General features: G+C 37.3%; 1 protein-coding gene and 1 long non-coding RNA gene across 4 annotated transcripts in view; one reads left to right on the top strand and one right to left on the bottom strand.

The window, feature by feature from the left end:
- Positions 1 to 10,347, bottom strand: part of LOC121235005 ((S)-ureidoglycine aminohydrolase) — a 26,701-nt gene extending 16,354 nt beyond the window's left edge. For 2 of the 3 annotated variants that reach the window (XM_041131186.1, XM_041131189.1), the window contains exons 1-6: positions 10,176 to 10,344; positions 9,930 to 10,061; positions 7,978 to 8,065; positions 7,821 to 7,897; positions 6,123 to 6,162; positions 5,938 to 6,004 (exon numbers count right to left, since the gene is read on the bottom strand). In XM_041131186.1, coding sequence (XP_040987120.1) covers positions 5,938 to 6,004; positions 6,123 to 6,162; positions 7,821 to 7,897; positions 7,978 to 8,065; positions 9,930 to 10,061; positions 10,176 to 10,218 — 447 coding nt within the window. In that variant the 5' untranslated portion in view covers positions 10,219 to 10,344. Of the gene's footprint in view, positions 1 to 5,937; positions 6,005 to 6,122; positions 6,163 to 7,820; positions 7,898 to 7,977; positions 8,066 to 9,929; positions 10,062 to 10,175 lie in introns of all 3 variants that reach the window. The other variant, XM_041131187.1, reaches the window with a different exon arrangement.
- LOC121235006 overlaps positions 1 to 17,767 on the top strand; it is an 18,654-nt gene extending 887 nt beyond the window's left edge. The window contains exons 2-3 of the long non-coding RNA XR_005934487.1: positions 4,167 to 4,173; positions 17,640 to 17,767. This is a non-coding gene — a long non-coding RNA (uncharacterized LOC121235006). The remainder of the gene's footprint in view (positions 1 to 4,166; positions 4,174 to 17,639) is intronic.

Genomic DNA, 17,767 nt, shown 5'->3' with positions numbered 1-17,767 from the left:
AAGAAAAAAAACTAAACATCATCGAATTCTCGCTGCACCGCCAGAGAGAAAAGAGAGAGAGGGGGGGAAGAGAGAAGATGCGGAAGCGGGCCACGCCATCGTGGCATCTGTGAGAGGGAGAGAGGGCAGCGGTGCAAGGCGTAGAGACCCCCCCCCCCCAAAAAAAAAAAAAAACCCACACACACACAAAAAAAGGCCATTTTGGCATTAGTTTGAAAAAAAAAATGATTTCGTTACTATCGTTTTTTTTTTATAGAGATATGTATATATATGTATATACCCCGCCTTTGTTTACCCTGCAGGGCGAGGGCCCCTGTAGGGCGGGGCAGGGGTAGTGGACGGCAGGGTTGCGGGGGGCAGAGCCCCGCCTAGCCCTACTTGTTTTAAGGGGCATCAAATCCTTGATTCGGTTCTTATTGCAAATGAATGTTTGGAGAATAGATTGAGATTGGGAATGCCAGGTATTTAATGTAAGTTTTTTTTTTTTATTGACACTAGGTGTCCGAGAACACATCCCGACTAATCTCGGGGGTGCACAAGCCCACAAGTGCACCTCTCTCTCTCTCTCTCTCGTCACCAGGGTCCCATTCCGCGACCAGGTGAGGGAAATTTCGGTATTTTCTATCATGGGTTTGAGTTTTGGACTGTTAAGTGCCAAAACCCTAGCCTTCCTCTATCGAGTGCCGAAACCCTAATACTCTTAGATCTACTCTTAAATCTACTCTTAGATCTAAGACGTGGCTTTAAGTTGTTTTTTGCTTTTTTGTTCTAGATCTACTCTTAGATATAATCTCATAATTTGCATTATATTTTCTATTTATTTGTAGATCTTAGAATCCTTGATGTGCTTTGATATCTGGGTTGTCTTTTTTTTTTTATTTTGGGTTGTTTTTTGACTCGTGGAGATTTGGTATATGACTTTGATGTTCTTAGAAAATCAGTTTCTTGCATTATTTCATGGAGACCTGCTTTTCAAACAAAAAAACATAGTTTAAGAACATAATAATATGGGTTTTTTTTCTGGTTGAATAAAGTATCTCCTTCACATGGGTGCTTGTTCTGTTTTTTGAATTTACAAGTGTTGGATTGATATTTGGATCTTATGTTCAGTTTGCCCACACTTCTGGTTGGGGATTGCCATTAGAAACATCATATGTTTGATAAAATGGTAGTCTTTATGTAAATAAAACAAATCATTTGAGATTAAGTAAACAGCTATGCTTGTAAATAGATATACAAGGATATTAGCAGACAATGTATATCTAATGCGTTCCCTTCGCCAACTAAGCATAGCAAGAAAGAAGGGTGAGGAGTGGCATGTGTTGGGGCTTCTCATACTTGACTTTCTTGTCTTCTTGTTATTTGGGTTAATTTGTTATGATGCTTCTCATACTTGACTTTCTTGCCTTCTTGTTATTTGGGTTAATTTGTTATGATATCCATGGAGTGCTACTATCAATGCTACTATCAAACTCTATATGTAATAATGACCAGTGCTTAACATACTTCTTCCAATATGATCTTATTCTATCCTCAAGTTAGCTTATACTGAAAATCTTCGATTACTTATCCCCAAAAAAAAAAAGTGATAAGTGTAATTCAAAAAGTGAAATCAACATTTTCTTCTGATGCTTAAAAAAGCTGATGCAATATGCAAAAAGTGATAGTGTAACTCTGGTGTTGTTGCTAATTTAAAAATAACTGGTAACATGCCTAGAATCAATATCACTTCTACTAACTGAAAATCAATCAGTTTTCATGAAGCTCCCAATTAAATGTCACCATGCATTGAGCAGGTGAATTTTGAGGTATGCATGCATGTCTAGGCCGATTGATTTGCTACAAACAGGGGTATGTTTGGTTCTATCCCTCCACGAGTCATTAATTAGTTGATTGCTAGCTGCATTCTAGAAGGATTAATTAATTATACATCCCTAATTTCTTGCATACACACACACACAGAGTAATATTGTGGAATATTATGAGTAATTTTGGACTATATATTTTTTCTCTAACATGAAGTCATGAACAAGTCAACAACAAAGCTAACTATGAGATAGCATATTTTTGTTTGTGCTTTTTTCTTTCTCTTTTCCTTTTTTTTTTTTTTTTTTTTTTTTTTTTTTTTTTTTTTTTTTTTGCTCAAAGGTAAACACATGAAGGCAGAAGATTTCATATTGCTGGCTATGTTTGGATGTTAAGTTGAGTTCTTTATGAATAGTAGTAAGTTGAGATGGTAGAATGAGTTTTGTGAGGTCCACTTAAGATGAGTTTAAATGTGTTTGGATGTTAAGATGAGTTTAGATATATTTATGGAAAGTTGAAAAAGGTTGTGGGTCCCACGTGTAAAGAGATTTTAAGTTGAGATGAGTTTAGTAATTTGAGAGTTGAGTGTTTGGATGTTAGACTTAACTTAAAATTAGACTAAACTGAGTTGAACTCAGATGAGTTTAACAACCAAACGGGGCCTAAGCCTTTTGCTTTGTTTCTCTCTGGGAGTCTTTTCAGAGTGTATTGAGATGGAGTTTGTGGGATGTTGTGGGGTTACAAGCTATTTATTTAACTGATTTCCATGTCTTTTGCTATATGTATATATTAATGTGCATGGGGATGTCATGGCATGCCTCTGGTTTCTAGAAGCTCGACATGTTTTGGAATTGTAATAGAAGCTCGACGTGCAAGGGGAGCAGTGAAGGAGATCTGGCACCAAGTATTCCAAAAGCTCTTCCTGATTAAACTGATGATGATCAATCATGGCTTGTAATTTTGTGTTTAGTAATATAATGTATAAAATATCAAATAATGTAATATGTAGTAGTGAGTTGCATTATATGTTGCATGCATTTTATATGATAAATAATGAATTTCTTTTTTTTAGATGCATTCAGTTAAAAAGATAATTAGTTGTTTTATGTATAAAAGATATGTTTTTCAAAATTTTTTCTTGAAAAAATTGTAATAGAATATAGGCTTCTAGATTAAAAAAAATGCTTTTCAGCATTATCCTTTTCTTAAAAAAATTTAATAATATAGCCTTTGTATAATTAAAAAATTGTAAAAAAAAAAAAAAAAAAAAAACTACCCGGTTATAGCCCGAAACCCGGATTTTAAAAACCCGGATACACAGCCCAGGTCATATCCCAGGTATACCCGGTCCGGAACCCGGCTCGGGTTTGAAATATGGGTTCCGGGCCGGGTATACCCTGATATCCGGTCCGAAACCCGAATGAACAGTCCTATCGAAAGGGGGAAGAACCACGCTTATTAAGAGTTCCCTATCTAACCTTTCCACATATTTTTTTTATCTCTTTTTCCATTGCCAACAACTGTGGCTAATCGAATTGAGCAGATTTTCCGAGCCTTCTTGTGGGGAGGAATTGGAGAGGAGACTAAGTTCCACTTGGTGATGTGGAATAAGGAATGTACACCAATTTCTAGTGGAGGGTTGGGAATTCGTAATTTGAAGATTTTTAATAAGGCACTTCTTGGGAAGTGGTTATGAAGGTATCATCAAGAAGGGGAGTCTTTATAGAAGACTATTATTGAGTTGAAGTATGGGAGTTTGCGAGAGGGTTGGTGTTCTAATAAAGTGAGAAGTGTGTATCTAATCAAGTGAGAAGTGTGTATGGTATTGGTTTGTGAAAGAATATTAGAAATGGATGGGAGGATTTTGTTCTGTGTATTTGTTTCGAGGTTGGTGATGGTCCGAGGGTCAGCTTTTGACATAACTTATGGTGTAGTGACTCAGCCCTTCTCTTTAGGTTGGCTCTTAATTAGGAGGCTTCAGCGTCTGAGTTGCTGGATTGTTCTAGTGGATCCCCTTTGTGGAATGTTCATTTCAGTAGAGCTGTTCACATTTGGGAAATTCAAACTATTTCTGATTTTTACAGTTTCTTGTATTCCTTGCATTGTGGTAATTATGAGGTGGACATGATGTTGTGGATGAAGACAGGGAATCGGAAGTTTTCCGTATGGTCATTGTATAAGGCTTTGTCAAGCCAAAATCATATTTCGTTCCCTTGGAAGCCTATCTGGAAAAGTAAGATGCCACCTAAGATTGCTTTCTTTGGATGGACATCATCTCTTGGAAAAGTTTTAACGTTGGATAATTTGAGAAAGAGGAGTCTTGTCATAATGGATTGGTGTTATATGTGTAAGAAGAGTAGGGAATCAGTGGATCATCTTTTACTTCATTGTGAGGTGGCAAGAATATCATGGATGATCTTTCATAGAGTGGGTAATGCCAAAGAGGGTGGTTGATTCGTTTGCATGTTGGCAAAGATATAGGGCCAATTCACATATTGAGGATGTATGGAGAATGATTCTTCTATGTATCATGTGGTGCTTATGGATTGAAAGGAATGGTCAAAGCTTTGAAAACAATGAGCATTCTCTGGATGAGCTAAGAAGTTTTTTCTTCCATACTTTATTCCTTTGGGCATCCTCTTGTGTACTTAATGGAGCTTGCTTCAGTGACTTTCTTTTTTTTTTATAAGTAAGAAGGTATTCTATTGATATAGAAATAGGCATAGCCCAAGTACACAGCAAGTATATATGTGATTACATCTAGTTAGGAACTAGAAACGGTTACAAGGAAATCATGGAAGCTGAGACCATTTGAGTCTATAACAATGGCCCACATAAATAAAGTCTTCCAGAAAAAACTCTTAAAACTCTTCGAAGGAGCACTCACGATCCTCGAAATTTCGGTCATTTCTTTCACCCCAGATGCACCAAAGTAGACAAATGGGAGCCATCTTCCACACAGCTGCAAACTGTGGTATCCCTGTGATCCCTCTCCAACTAGCTAGTAGATCAACCACCCTCCCCGGCATAACCCATGCTAATCCCACTTTGCTGAAAGAGTAATTCCATATGGGCCCTTGCAAACTCATAATGTAGAAGTAAATGATCCACTGTTTCACTGCTATTTTTGCACATACAGCACCAGTCAATGAGGATAAGCCCACGTTTCCTTAGATTGTCAATGGTCAGAATCTTCCCTAGGGATGTTGTCCAAACAAAAAATGCAACCTTAGGAGGTGCTTTACTCCACCAAATGCTCTTCCAAGGAAAATGATTACTAGCTTGAGTAGTAAGAGCCTCATAGAAAGAGCGTACAGAAAATTTTCCTTTGCTGGAAGACAGCCACACCAACTTATCCACCACTGTATCAACAGGTCCAATGGTGTATAGAAAGTTAAAGAACTCAACAAGGACACCTACTTCCCAATCATGAGCCTCCCTAATGAAACTGACATTCCATTGCTGTGAACCATTAGTAATTTCCCACAAGTCAGCCACCAAAGCATCTTGTTCCCGTGCAATCCTGAAAATAGAGGGATAAGCATCCTCAAGAGCCGTATCTCCAACCCAAACATCATGCCAAAAACTGATTTTATTGTCATCCCCCATACACAGCCTAGTGTGGCTAGAGAAAGACCTCTAACCTTTCCGGATATGCTTCCATAGCCCCACTCCATATGCCCCCCTGACTTCATTAGAGCACCAACCCCTCCTAATACTCTCATACTTAGTATCAATCACCACCTTCCATAATGCTTCCCTCTCATAAATTATATCTCCGCAGCCATTTCCCAAGAAGAGCCTTGAAGACCCTCAAATTGCTAACCCTCAAATGACTTTCTTGTATCTCTTTCTAGCTCCTTTTTATGTAACTAGGTGTATGCTGTTTGTATACCTCCTGTGTACTAGGGCTATGCCTATTTACCTCTATTAATAAATTGTTATTTTACTTATCAAAAAAAAAGTTTGTACTAGGTAAATAAATGAAAATTTTTTTTATAAGTAGGTAAATAAATATTAACGATCCATTAATAGGAATATCTGCACAAACAAGTTATATAACTGTCATAAGCAATCAAAACTAGCCCTGAAAAACATATATAAACTCCAATATTGATGAAGTTGTCTTACTATCAGTTTGTCGCTAGCACCAGAAGCATTAGAGACAGTTACAGCACCCTGAACCACAAAGATGAACCTAGTGGGATATACGCATATAAATGTCAGGAAATAAATAAATTAAATATTATAACCTGTTTGTATAATGGTCCACATGAGATGAATGGGAGGGACAAAAAAAAAGTAAATACACATACCTCTCAACATCAAATGGAGGGAGTCCTGATCTTGACTTTTCTGCAAAGGAAAGAATAAACCATGGGAAGACTCAATGTCAACCACATAACAAAAAAGCAAACCCAGAAGCTGACTTTATGGCACGATATAATACAAGAAAGGTGGCTGTGGTCAGAGAATGTCCCTAAGCTTGCCATGAATGCCAGGCTTTGACCACTATGAGATTTATTTTAACAACAATCACCTCCTATCGTCAGGAAATATACTGGAATAAATAGGGTGCAGTTGTAATAAAACAAAATCATGAATACAATACAAAGCACTTACTAGAGCATAGTAGAATAAGTACTTTTTATGCATAATGCAATTGTATTAAAAGCGCAAAGGAACACAACCGAAGTACACAGGACGTGTACAAAAGCAACTACCCAAATAGCAAGAAGAAGAAAAAGAGACAAGGGCATGTTTGGGAAACATGAGAATTTCCAAAATTCTCAAAATTTCTCAAAACTTCATTCCCAAACATCACTCAAATACAACACACTCTTCAATTACAAATTTTCAAATTTTTCATCTAATCATTACCTAATCATTACTCAAACACAAAAATCAATACAACTTTTACAAACTTCAAATATTAAAAAATTACATTCAAACAATTTTTTAACTTTATCTATTCACTTTTACAAACTCCAATACAATACTTATTTTAAAATATATTTTTATTCAACTTTTTTCTCTCTCCTTTCCCAAAACCCAATAAACATCTTCACTCAAGCCATTTCACTACTATTCAAAAAATTCTGAGATACTTTAACCTATTGGAACACAATCCTTCCCACATGCTGTAATATTTAGCTTCCACTACAAATCCCCAACCCGCACACATTTGGATAACTAAATCCACTTTTACCCTGTGAATCAATGTTTTATCGTTTCTAAAACACAATCCCAAATGAATTTCACCTCAAATGCTGGCCCCAACAGGAGACTCAAATACTTCATGGGAAGAGATGACACCCTAGGGCTGAGGACCCATACCAACATAAAAAATTTTTACTACTCCAGGAGGTACTAAATTTAGACTTGGCCAAATTGATTTTCAGTTCTGATACAGCCTCAAACCATAGGAATAAACAACACTCTAGATATGATCGTAGATAGCCTCACCAAAGATTAAATATCATTAGTGTACAGGTGACAACATTTAATTCAATGCCTCCAAGAGTAATGGGAATAAAGGATCCCCTTGTCGCAATCCTAGAGAGCTGCAAAAGGAACATGATGGAGTACTGTTTCCAGTTTTGATAAATGCAGAAACACACTATCCACTCATGACACCTCTCTCTAAAACCACATATCCTGAGTAAATATGACAAGAAGCCCCAATTCATGTCCTTTTCCAAGCTGTATCACACGAGCTCTATAAACAATTTTCTCCAGCACTAGATTCTCCAAATGTTTCTGAAACAACTGCAGGTTGAGCCACCAATTATACACTGGTCATGACTTGCTCAACATACAGATAGATGTTAGCAAAGAGTTCCAAGTCTTTCGTAAAACAAGCAGATGTGCCAACTAGGGCATGATGACTGATGAGTTACAAATGATCCAGCTTCAAAATCCCACCAGATGCACAAAAACAATATGGCCTATACAAAAACTCTAAAGAACATAAATTTACTGCCACTTTATATAAAATTGAACATTAATCAAACCTTGCATTTTTGCTAGGTACATTACAAAGTTTGAGCCCATGGCCGGTGTAATTAAGTATGCTCCCAATGTATCAGTCCTGTCAAAGAAATATAAATTACAGCCCCAGTAGATGAGACATTATTCCAACGATAAATTGAAATGCATAGTCTAAAGTACCACTCGGGTAAAGGACTGAATACGTGACTTTCAGGTGCTATTAATGCATGATCCTTTCTATAAACGCTGCGTGTGAAACCTGGCAAGTCTGGCCATAGGAACCCAAAAAAAAAGAGAAAAAAATAAGGTCACTATATATCTCTCGAGTATCTGTTATATTTATTACAAGTTTAACCATTAGAGGGGCATAGTAGAATAGAAATTTGAGAAATTACAATTGTAGCTTCAAAAAAATCTCTACAACTGAATAATTGCACAAGACTGAGCTCTGGTAGATAGCTAAGTATCAACCTTCCTAGAGTTATTCACCAGTTTCTCAGCCAACAAAAACCACCATTGAGAAAGTCTCAAGGAAATTAAAGATGGCATCATTTTATTCTACTAACATTATATTTGAAATAAACTACACACGCATAAAGAGAGAGTTTTTCTTATAGTTTCACTTGGCAATTAGATAAGCTTCCTGTTTTCATTCTCTGAAAAAATCCTTTCATTTTTTCTTCTTTCCAGCGTATCCCATTAGGGGTGTAAATAAGTCGGATTTAAACAAGTAGCGGGTGGTCAAGCCTTATTCTTTTTATTTTTATTTGAACATGAGTTGAGCTCAAGTTTTTCATTGAGTTGTATTTTATGTTCACGAGCAGCCTATGGGCGAATTCGAGCTTGTTCACAATTTGCTTTATTTAAATAAAATAGATTATTTACATTGCATTTTATAACTTTATTTACAAATTTTTGACAAACAAACATTGACCTTTTTAAAGTTTATACATATATATGTCAATTATTATATTTATAATGATTTAAGTAGCATGCTTAGTATTAGGAATATGTGTGCATGAGCCCCATGTCACAGGTTCGATTCCCCCTGGGATCAAACTATGATTTAAGTGGGAGGCCATGGCAGTGGGTTGTTGCGCTAATCTCCCCAGGAGTTTAAGTTCCATGGGTGAGTCCTAAGGGCCCTGCCCTGAGGTGGTTCCCCTGTCATAAAAAAAATTAGGAATATGATTTCCTCTAATCTCTATAAATATTTAGAACATTTTCATTATAAATATAGAGATAATTGTATAAAATAATAAATATGAAGTTTAAGAGTTTACACAAGCTTTTACGAGCCGAGCCGAGTTTTATACGAGTTGTATCGTTTAATAATCAATCTTAATATTGTTTTCACGAATGACTCATTTAGTAAACGAATCGAACCGAATACGAGCTTGACCAAGCAGATCTCAACCAGCTTTTCAAGTAAGTAGTCTTGTTTATTTACAGCCCTATATCCCATTGATTTTGCAAAAGTCTAATATGTCTCAACTAATCAAACAAGTTTTATCATGAGTTTCCATTTCACCAAACTTGATAAAGAAAAAGGACACTTTCAAGCACCAAAACTCCTGCGCTAAAAGTTATTGTTCACAAATATTTATCACACAACACTTTCTTAACAAAAATCTACACTCGCCTTTACTGATACTAATTCATGGCTGAATTGCTTTATCAATTTTACTAGTTGTACAACGCTACAACAGTAAGCACAAATTTAAGTTTAAAGGGCTTACACGATTTAGAAAATCACATTCAAATTCAAAACAGGGAATATTTATAATATATCATCGTTCTCAACATCTTTTGTCAAAGGCCCGCATCAAGTTATTTTGCGTAGTTTTTCAACTTCTTATTATTTAATACGGAAATAGAACCAACTCGCAATATCAGTATATTTTTTTCATTTCTTGCTTTATCCCGAGTAGGAAATAAAATTGATAAAAAGAGTGTTGAAAAACAGAGAAAAAAATTTGTCGAAAATAAAATATGGTTGTTTTATTCTTCATTATTTGCTTCATTTCCTAAGTTTTACTCAAAATCTGTTTTCATTTGTATACTCCGCAGAGCAAATCCATTTCAATTAACCGGAACAAGTTCTGCAAAACACACAAACTTCTAATACTGACCTCGAAGGTAAGGAGGAGAAAGTGTAGGATTGGTGACCTTCCAGTACAGAGTATTAGAGTCTGTATCAGAGTTAACAACAGAATAAGGAGAAGAGCAAAACCCTTCTTCACTCGCAGCAACTTTGAGCAAACCTGAAAAATCCCAACTATTTCGCTCAATACTCACATCTGTAAATAGAGAAAACTGAGCGCGATAAAAATAAAATATTTTCCCAGCAACAAAACGGTTTACAGGGAGTTGCTTACTGAAAGTGATGAGAAGAAGTGGGAAAACCGAGGAAGTCTTCATTGTGAGATTTCAGGGATGGGAGAGATGTGTGGAGGATTGTACTTTTGGTGATGGCTTTTGTTACTCTTATTTTTACCCTCTCCGAGTATTGTCGCGCTTCGTTCGTGTGTGCAAAGTTCAAACAGCGTGGAGAAGAAGACGACAAATGCTGACTAGGTGGGCACTAGAAACTCACTCGGGGTGCCTATGCCTCTGCGACACATTCACTCAAAAGTTTTGGCCGTGACGTCTGTCTCCTGATCTGCACGTGCACAATAAGCTAAAAGACAGTGACTCGTTTACTCGGGTTGGAGTCCGGTAAAAACCGGATCCACATCCGGATTTATAAAATCCGAACGGATATCCGGCTGTCTTACCCGGTTTTGTCCCAGATGAATATCCGGCTATAGAAATCTGGATATCCACGTTATCTGAATTATAAATGGATATCCAGATTTTTTTTTAGAACAATACTGCTCATCATCTTAATTATTATCTTCTTCTCATCATCTTATAATGTGATATTAGATAATTGAAAATTATTTATTATATTTTATTTGTGAACTTATCATCTAATATCATATTATGAGATGATGAAAGGATGATAAAAAAATAATAATAAATAAATTTACTCTTTTTTTTTAATTAGATCATCTCTTGAACTTATTTTATGGGCTTTTTTATAGGCCTTTTTGCAATTTTTTATACTTTTCGGTATAAATATTTTGTGCGGTCTATTTTTACAATTAAAAAAAAAAAAAAAGGTTTTCTCTTAAATTGCCATACCCAATGACGCTGGGCCTGTTCTCATCTATGCTCAAATAAATAAGTTGCGAAGGGCCAATGCATTTCCACATGTTAACTAAAGGGGACATTTAGAGTCCTAGGTTTTGTGCCCATCTCTAAGGCCAAGCTCATCCATAAGTTCAAAAAGACTTATTGATAACTTAAAGCTAGGAGCCTCACAGACATAAGATAACTCCAAAGAGCTAGAGATAAGGCTCACATTTGGATATAATTATCTTGAGTAAGATAACTCCTATAAAACAAGAAGTATCTTCTCCAATTAATAAGGGATCACGAAGGATAAACACACGGGATTGGTGAGTGACCAAAGTTAATTGCCATCACGCCACATCCTGCTATAAATAACTTGTTAGAGGTAACAAACATTTTCACCTTCATTTTATATACACTTATTATTATATTGCTACTGACTTAAGCATCGGAGTTTACATAAGGCAACAAGCGTCATCTCTTCATTACTGCAGAGTCATCTGTACGGTTGGTAGTGTGAAATATTGTCTATGGGATCATAACAAACTTCAACGTGATTTTTACATGCCAATCTTCACGCGATCACAAGTTGACCGAGATCCAGGACCAAGTATGACGAAGGCAGCAATGAGGTTAGCAGAAACAGAGGAAATGCTAAAACAAGTAATGGCAGTTGTAGAACAACTTCAAGAAAAAAAAAAAAAAAAAAGGACAATCTAGCCCAGAATGAGCAGCTTAAAGGAGATGCACATAGTGCATGGGGTTAATAGTAAAGAGATAGAGAAGAAAATACATGATGAGCTGCGAAGTCTTGTGGATAAATACGAGGAGATGGCGAAGAGGATGGGTAGTTCCTCTTCTATGGAGCAACTCCTCACACGCACGGATCTCCCTTACAGCAAGTAAGTCATGGCGGTCCCTCTACCATCTAAATTCAAGGTACAACAGATATATCTATACGATGGATCCAAAGATCCTATTAACCACCTCGAAAATTTCAAAGCACACATGACTCTCTACGGCTTCCCCAAAGAGGTGGCTTGCCGCGCATTCCCATTGATGCTAAAAGGAATAGCACGGGAGTGGTTTGGGACCCTTCGCCATGGATCGATTAGTAGTTTTGAGGAGCTAGCTAAGCAATTTCTCACACAGTTTATGGCAAGCAGGAGGCGTTGCAAGCCGGCAACCTATCTGTTAACCGTAAAACAGAAGGAAGGGGAAAATCTGAAAACTTACCTAACACGCTTCAATAAAAAAAGGCTCACCACTAATTATCAGAATGAAAAAATCACTTTAGTCACACTATTGGGAGGAATCTGGCCTTGAAGCCCCTTCATGGATAAGCTGGCCAGATGAACTCCATCCACATTAAGGAAATTCATGGACCGAGCATATGACTTTGTCAATGCAGAGGATACTCTATGTACTTTGCTAGAACCACAAAAGCAAGAGACAAAATCAGAGAATAGAAACCAGAACAATTCTAAAGACAAAGACAGGAAAAAGAAAGGACGAAGCCACCCCAATGACATACGAGACCAATACACCAACCACCAAGATCCTGGGCGCTGACTTGTACATAACAACCACAATATACAGGAAATTGGTAGAAACTTAAGAAGGGAATAATTCACGCCTGACAAAGGCCAATGCTATTGCACCTACCACCAAAGCGACTCCCAGTGAACCAAAGATTGCATCACCGTAAAGAAGCGGATTGAAGAAATGACTGGAAATGGAGAACTGGAAAGAATGCTGGCTGATTACATAAAGCCACAAAGGGAGGAAAATCAAGGCAGAAGCCTTAAGCGCCAAAAAAGGAAGAGCAAAGAAGAAATCATTCTTCGCGACCCAGGAGAGATTAAGAACAGGCCCCTAGGCTAAATCTGCACTATAGCAGGCGGATTTGTTGGGGGCGACACCACAACATCCGGCAGAAATACTCATGCACGCAGAGCAAGATATCATGAGGTATAAATGGCAGATAGGCCATATAAGTACCCTAGGGCAGAAACAATCCCGACCATCTCATTTGAGGACGAGGATTGCGAAGAGGTTATGTACCCTCATGACAACGCATTGGTTGTTACGTTATTGATAGCCAACTACATGACCAAACGAGTCTTGATCGACAATGGGAGCTCTGCTGACATCTTTTTTTGGGACACGTTTGCTCAAATGGGGATCCCTACCGACAAATTGCGACCATCTCCCTCTCCGCTAAAAGGGTTCTCAGGAGAAGCAACCCATTAGCGCAATCACGCTTCCGGTAACAACATGGCAAGGTGCCCACACAGTCACCAACATGACAGATGTTTTAGAGGTCAAGACTCCATCGTCTTACAATGCCATATTGGGACGCCCGACCCTCAATAACTTAAAAGTAGTTACCTCCACATACCACTTTAAAATGAAATTCCTAACAGAAGCGGGAGTAGGTGAAGTTCGAGGTGAGCAGATATTGGCTCAAAAATGTTATATCCAGGAGCTGAAGACGGGAGCACCAATGGTATGTTCAATAGACAACTCAAAAGAACAGCTTCCGCCACCACCTCAGTTTGAAGAAGGACAAGACATAGAAACCAGGAATGAAAGTAGTTTGTTACAAGCCGAAGCCAACGAGCCCTTGCATATAGTAAAGCAGCATCCAAAATGCCCAGTCGCCACCACAAGGGTTGGCTCCAACCTCTCGCTGGAGTATCAAGAAGCCTTGGAACAGCTATTGATCAAACATAGAGATGTATTTGTCTGGAGTCATGAAGAAATGCCCTAGATCGATAATTCAATCATAGAGCACAACCTCTACGTTGATCCAGAAGCCAAGAAAGTACGATAGAAGAGGAGGTCGTTCAACACTGAGAAATGCACGGCCATAGCAAAGGAAATCAATAGACTTCTAGCGAGGGGCTTCATATGGTAGGCACACTGCCCAGAATGGCTCTCCAATGTGGTACTAGTAAAAAAAACTAATGGCAAATGGAGGATGTGATATGAACTCGTAGAAATGGAATCCCTTAAACCCACAATCAATTTGAAAACACCCCAAGAAAGCCAAAATCAAGTCAATGGATAGAGAATCTAGACCAGATTAGAACTCGTTTCAAGAACCTAGATTATATTAAAATCTAGACCCGTTGAAGAACCCGTCTCAAGAACCCAGATTACAAAGAGGAACGCCACAAAGGTTGTGATTTACCTTTGATAAGTTCAAAAGTTCAATTAAGAACAAGAGCAGTAAAACTCAACTCACAATGAATAAATTCACCAAATTTCAAAACTTCTTAAAATGAGGCAAAAAGAGTATTTAAACCAAAACATAATTAAAATCTTAGCCAAAATAAAGCCACATCTTTCGAAAATACCCCTAAGTGAATAGTGTCGCGGCTACAGTACGTCGCTACAGTAACTTGGCTACAATACTTTTGAAACCCTAGTTCGCTACAGTACTTCTTAAAACCCTAGTTCAACAAAATAATAAATTTTTCAACATGCCCTTAAATAGACCCCCTTAAGTCATTCCCATAATAAACTCAATTATTCTAAACTAATAAAATAAATCATTTAAATGAATTAAACAAGTTGAAAGCCTTCAAGTGCCCAAAGTCTTTAAGTCATGTTGTTGCCCTCTTCCATAGCTTATCAAATTAATCAAAACTATATCCTCATCCTTCAAGCCCATCTTGAATGTTGGGCTTTTGCTAAACTCGTCCCAAGTAGATTGCATCAATCCTTGCATTGTCTCCTTGATCTTCTTGGCTCTTGATCTTGTAATTAGCTTATCTGGAACGTGCAAAGGAACTTTAAGTCTAGGCCCACTTTGGTTCCCATCAGGATGTGTGTAGACTTCACCGATCTTAATAAAGCTTGCCCCAAGGATAGTTTTCCACTTCCTCAAATTGACACCATCGTGGACGCCACAACTTGTCACAACCCCGTCCTATTACTAGAATGGAATCGCGACGCGTGACCTGTTCTTTCCTTATTATTATTAGTGCTATTTTATTTATTATTATTCTTATGTCGATGTATATACTTATGTATATTTTTTTTTTGTAGAAAGGGACATGCGTGAACATGTCGTGCCTGCACTCTGTACTTCTAATTTAACAAGGATACTTGATAAACAGTTTCTTTAATATTCTAAATAAAGGACTCTCAGAGTCCATCATCCATTTACCAAACATAACAGTCCTGAGGAAAGGGGACTCAGTCCCTACAAACCATACAAAAGGCATTTAACCATCTTATGTGGGGTTACCATCACCCCCACCATAGAAGTTATGCCATTACCATCACCCCACCATAGTATTTATTTCATGCCCATAGGCATATTGTTTATAAGTCAAACCAACAAAACGTCCCAACATGGGACCCATCATAGAACATAAAAAGAAAACATAACCATCCTCATCATGGTCAAACCATCAGGGAGACCCTAAGTATCAGCCCCACCCTCCTCCGCAGTGCCCTGCTCCACAGCCTCATCGTCTGTACCTGGACGTTTAAAACAAAAACACAAAGTGAGTCTAATACTCAGTAAGCAGTACACCATACCGTTAACTTATTACTCACATAATCTTTTCTTTTGAAAACATGCATACATAACATTTACAGTTCTTTCCATTACTTCCATGCATAAATAATTTAAGAATTAACTATCTTTTCATGCATAAACAGTCTAAAGCATAGCTATACTTTCATGCTTAAACATTTCCTAAGTGCATTATTTACTTTACATTCCACTTTCATAGGCCAATACACACTATTATGCCCCGTGTGTTGGGGTTAGCGGTCTTTTAGACCTGGATCTTGCCCTTGGCCACAAGTTAGGAATCCATTTTCATAGGGGGCAGCACTGGGTGCACTACCAGTACTACTTACCCGGCATTACAATCTGCCCATTCTTTTGGTACCATTTCATTCATATGGCCGTTACGTACATTCATACATTCATGCTTTCATTTATTTTCATTTCCTTTCATTAGAAAAATCACGTTTTCATTATCTTCATTTAATGCCAGTGCGTATGTGTTTCTTTGAAAAGAATGTTTCATGTCATGCTACATATAGGTAAGGCATAATTACTTAAGAGAGAGCATGCATAAAATCTCATGATGCATTACCTTATATACACACAATGGGAATTATTAAGGTACTTAACAGGGGTTACCAAGAAAGGCTTATACATACTATACATGCATCTATTCTTTCATAAGAGAAACATTTGGAAGGAGAGAGAGAGACTTTTTCATAAAAGAGTTTTGTGTGTAAGGAGCATGGTCATAGCTACTTACCTCGATGCTTTACACTTAAGTTCCTTGATTCTTGAAATAGACTCCTATCCAATAAAATGAAATGAACATATTAAAAATTCGTTTCTTATCAAGTCTTGCTATCCGACATCCTCACGTGCTCACTTAATCCCATATTGGAACTAAAATGTTTTCCTTAACCCACTTAGCTACAACATGGCATTAATTCAACCCTCAGTATCCTTATTCCAATATTTAAGAAACCCATGAAAGTACGAAGCTTGCTTTCTGTCCCTTTTTAAAGACTACTATTTTATACACAAGGGATCGGTAGGAATCGTGAGTCAAAATGTACAGGACGGTAGGGATTTATTTAGGAAGAGGTAAGGAACGAAGAGGTACTATAAATCTGGAATTTTCATAAGGAAATGCATTTTGACAGTTTTGCATCATCATGTAGAAGGTAGATCCAACAAGGGGTAATGCTCATAAAAGAGTCGACTTTTGTCACTTATTCCTCAATGGTTTTTCATGCTAAAGTTTATCTTTAGTTAAACCAAAAAGGGGTGAAGTTAAGCAAGGTTAAGTGGGTTGGTTTAAGCTTTCAAAACAGAATATATTTCCAAGTTTCCGTAATACATGGACAACTAGCAATCTCAGTGCATTCATGGTCTTAAACATCCTTTATTTAACCAAGTCTCAATCATATACTTTAATATCTCAAGAGTAGTAAAAACTCAAGAAACCTTATGTACATATATTCTGAAAACGGTACAAATAAAGAGACACAACTCTTGGCAAAAATAAGAATTCTTGAGATAAGCTTACTAATTTGATTTGAAAGTCTTAGTGGCTTACTTAGGCCATAAATCTTAGGGAAAATATGCCTAAACTATAAGATTTAACTCCATTAATAAAGAAATGACTTTAACAAGATTTGAAACATGGCTTGAGCTTGATAAAACACAAGGATGGACCAAAATCATGCTTTGTGCAACACACGGTGGAATACCAAAATAGAGCCTAACACACACACACGGCTTCTTGGTCCACATAGATATATTTATATATTAACATACCAATTAATCAACACTTGAGGCCAACTAAACTAACTAAGAAACATACCATTTCCATAATAGGGAACACACGGCAAAACACCTTCAAGGTGCTCGGTTTACCCAGAAAACAGAGGTTTTGGTTGCTACCCACTAGATCAACTAGTAGAGGAATTTAAATGGGAAATTAGTGTAAGAAATACCACACAAAGTTGGTTACACGGAGGTTTCGAAACTCAAATCACAAGAAAATCCCATGGAAGGTGTAATACCTGCTTGGGTCCCTCTTGAAGCCACGAAAACGCACAGCAACAAGAAGAGGAAGAGAAAATCCAAAGGATTTAGGGCTGGAACACAGCAGAAAATTTCTTAAAAACAAACCCTAGATTAAACCTATAAATCTGAAACTTCAACTAGAGATTAGAGCCATAGAATTTACTTACGGGGTCGATTTTCCTTGAGGATTTAAGGTGGAAAATCTTAGAT

Source organism: Juglans microcarpa x Juglans regia, chromosome 6D, assembly GCF_004785595.1.
Source record: "Juglans microcarpa x Juglans regia isolate MS1-56 chromosome 6D, Jm3101_v1.0, whole genome shotgun sequence".
Taxonomy (NCBI): Eukaryota; Viridiplantae; Streptophyta; class Magnoliopsida; order Fagales; family Juglandaceae; genus Juglans; species Juglans microcarpa x Juglans regia.
The sequence above is the reverse complement of the archived record's forward strand: the minus strand, read 5'-3'. Positions and strand labels throughout refer to the sequence as shown.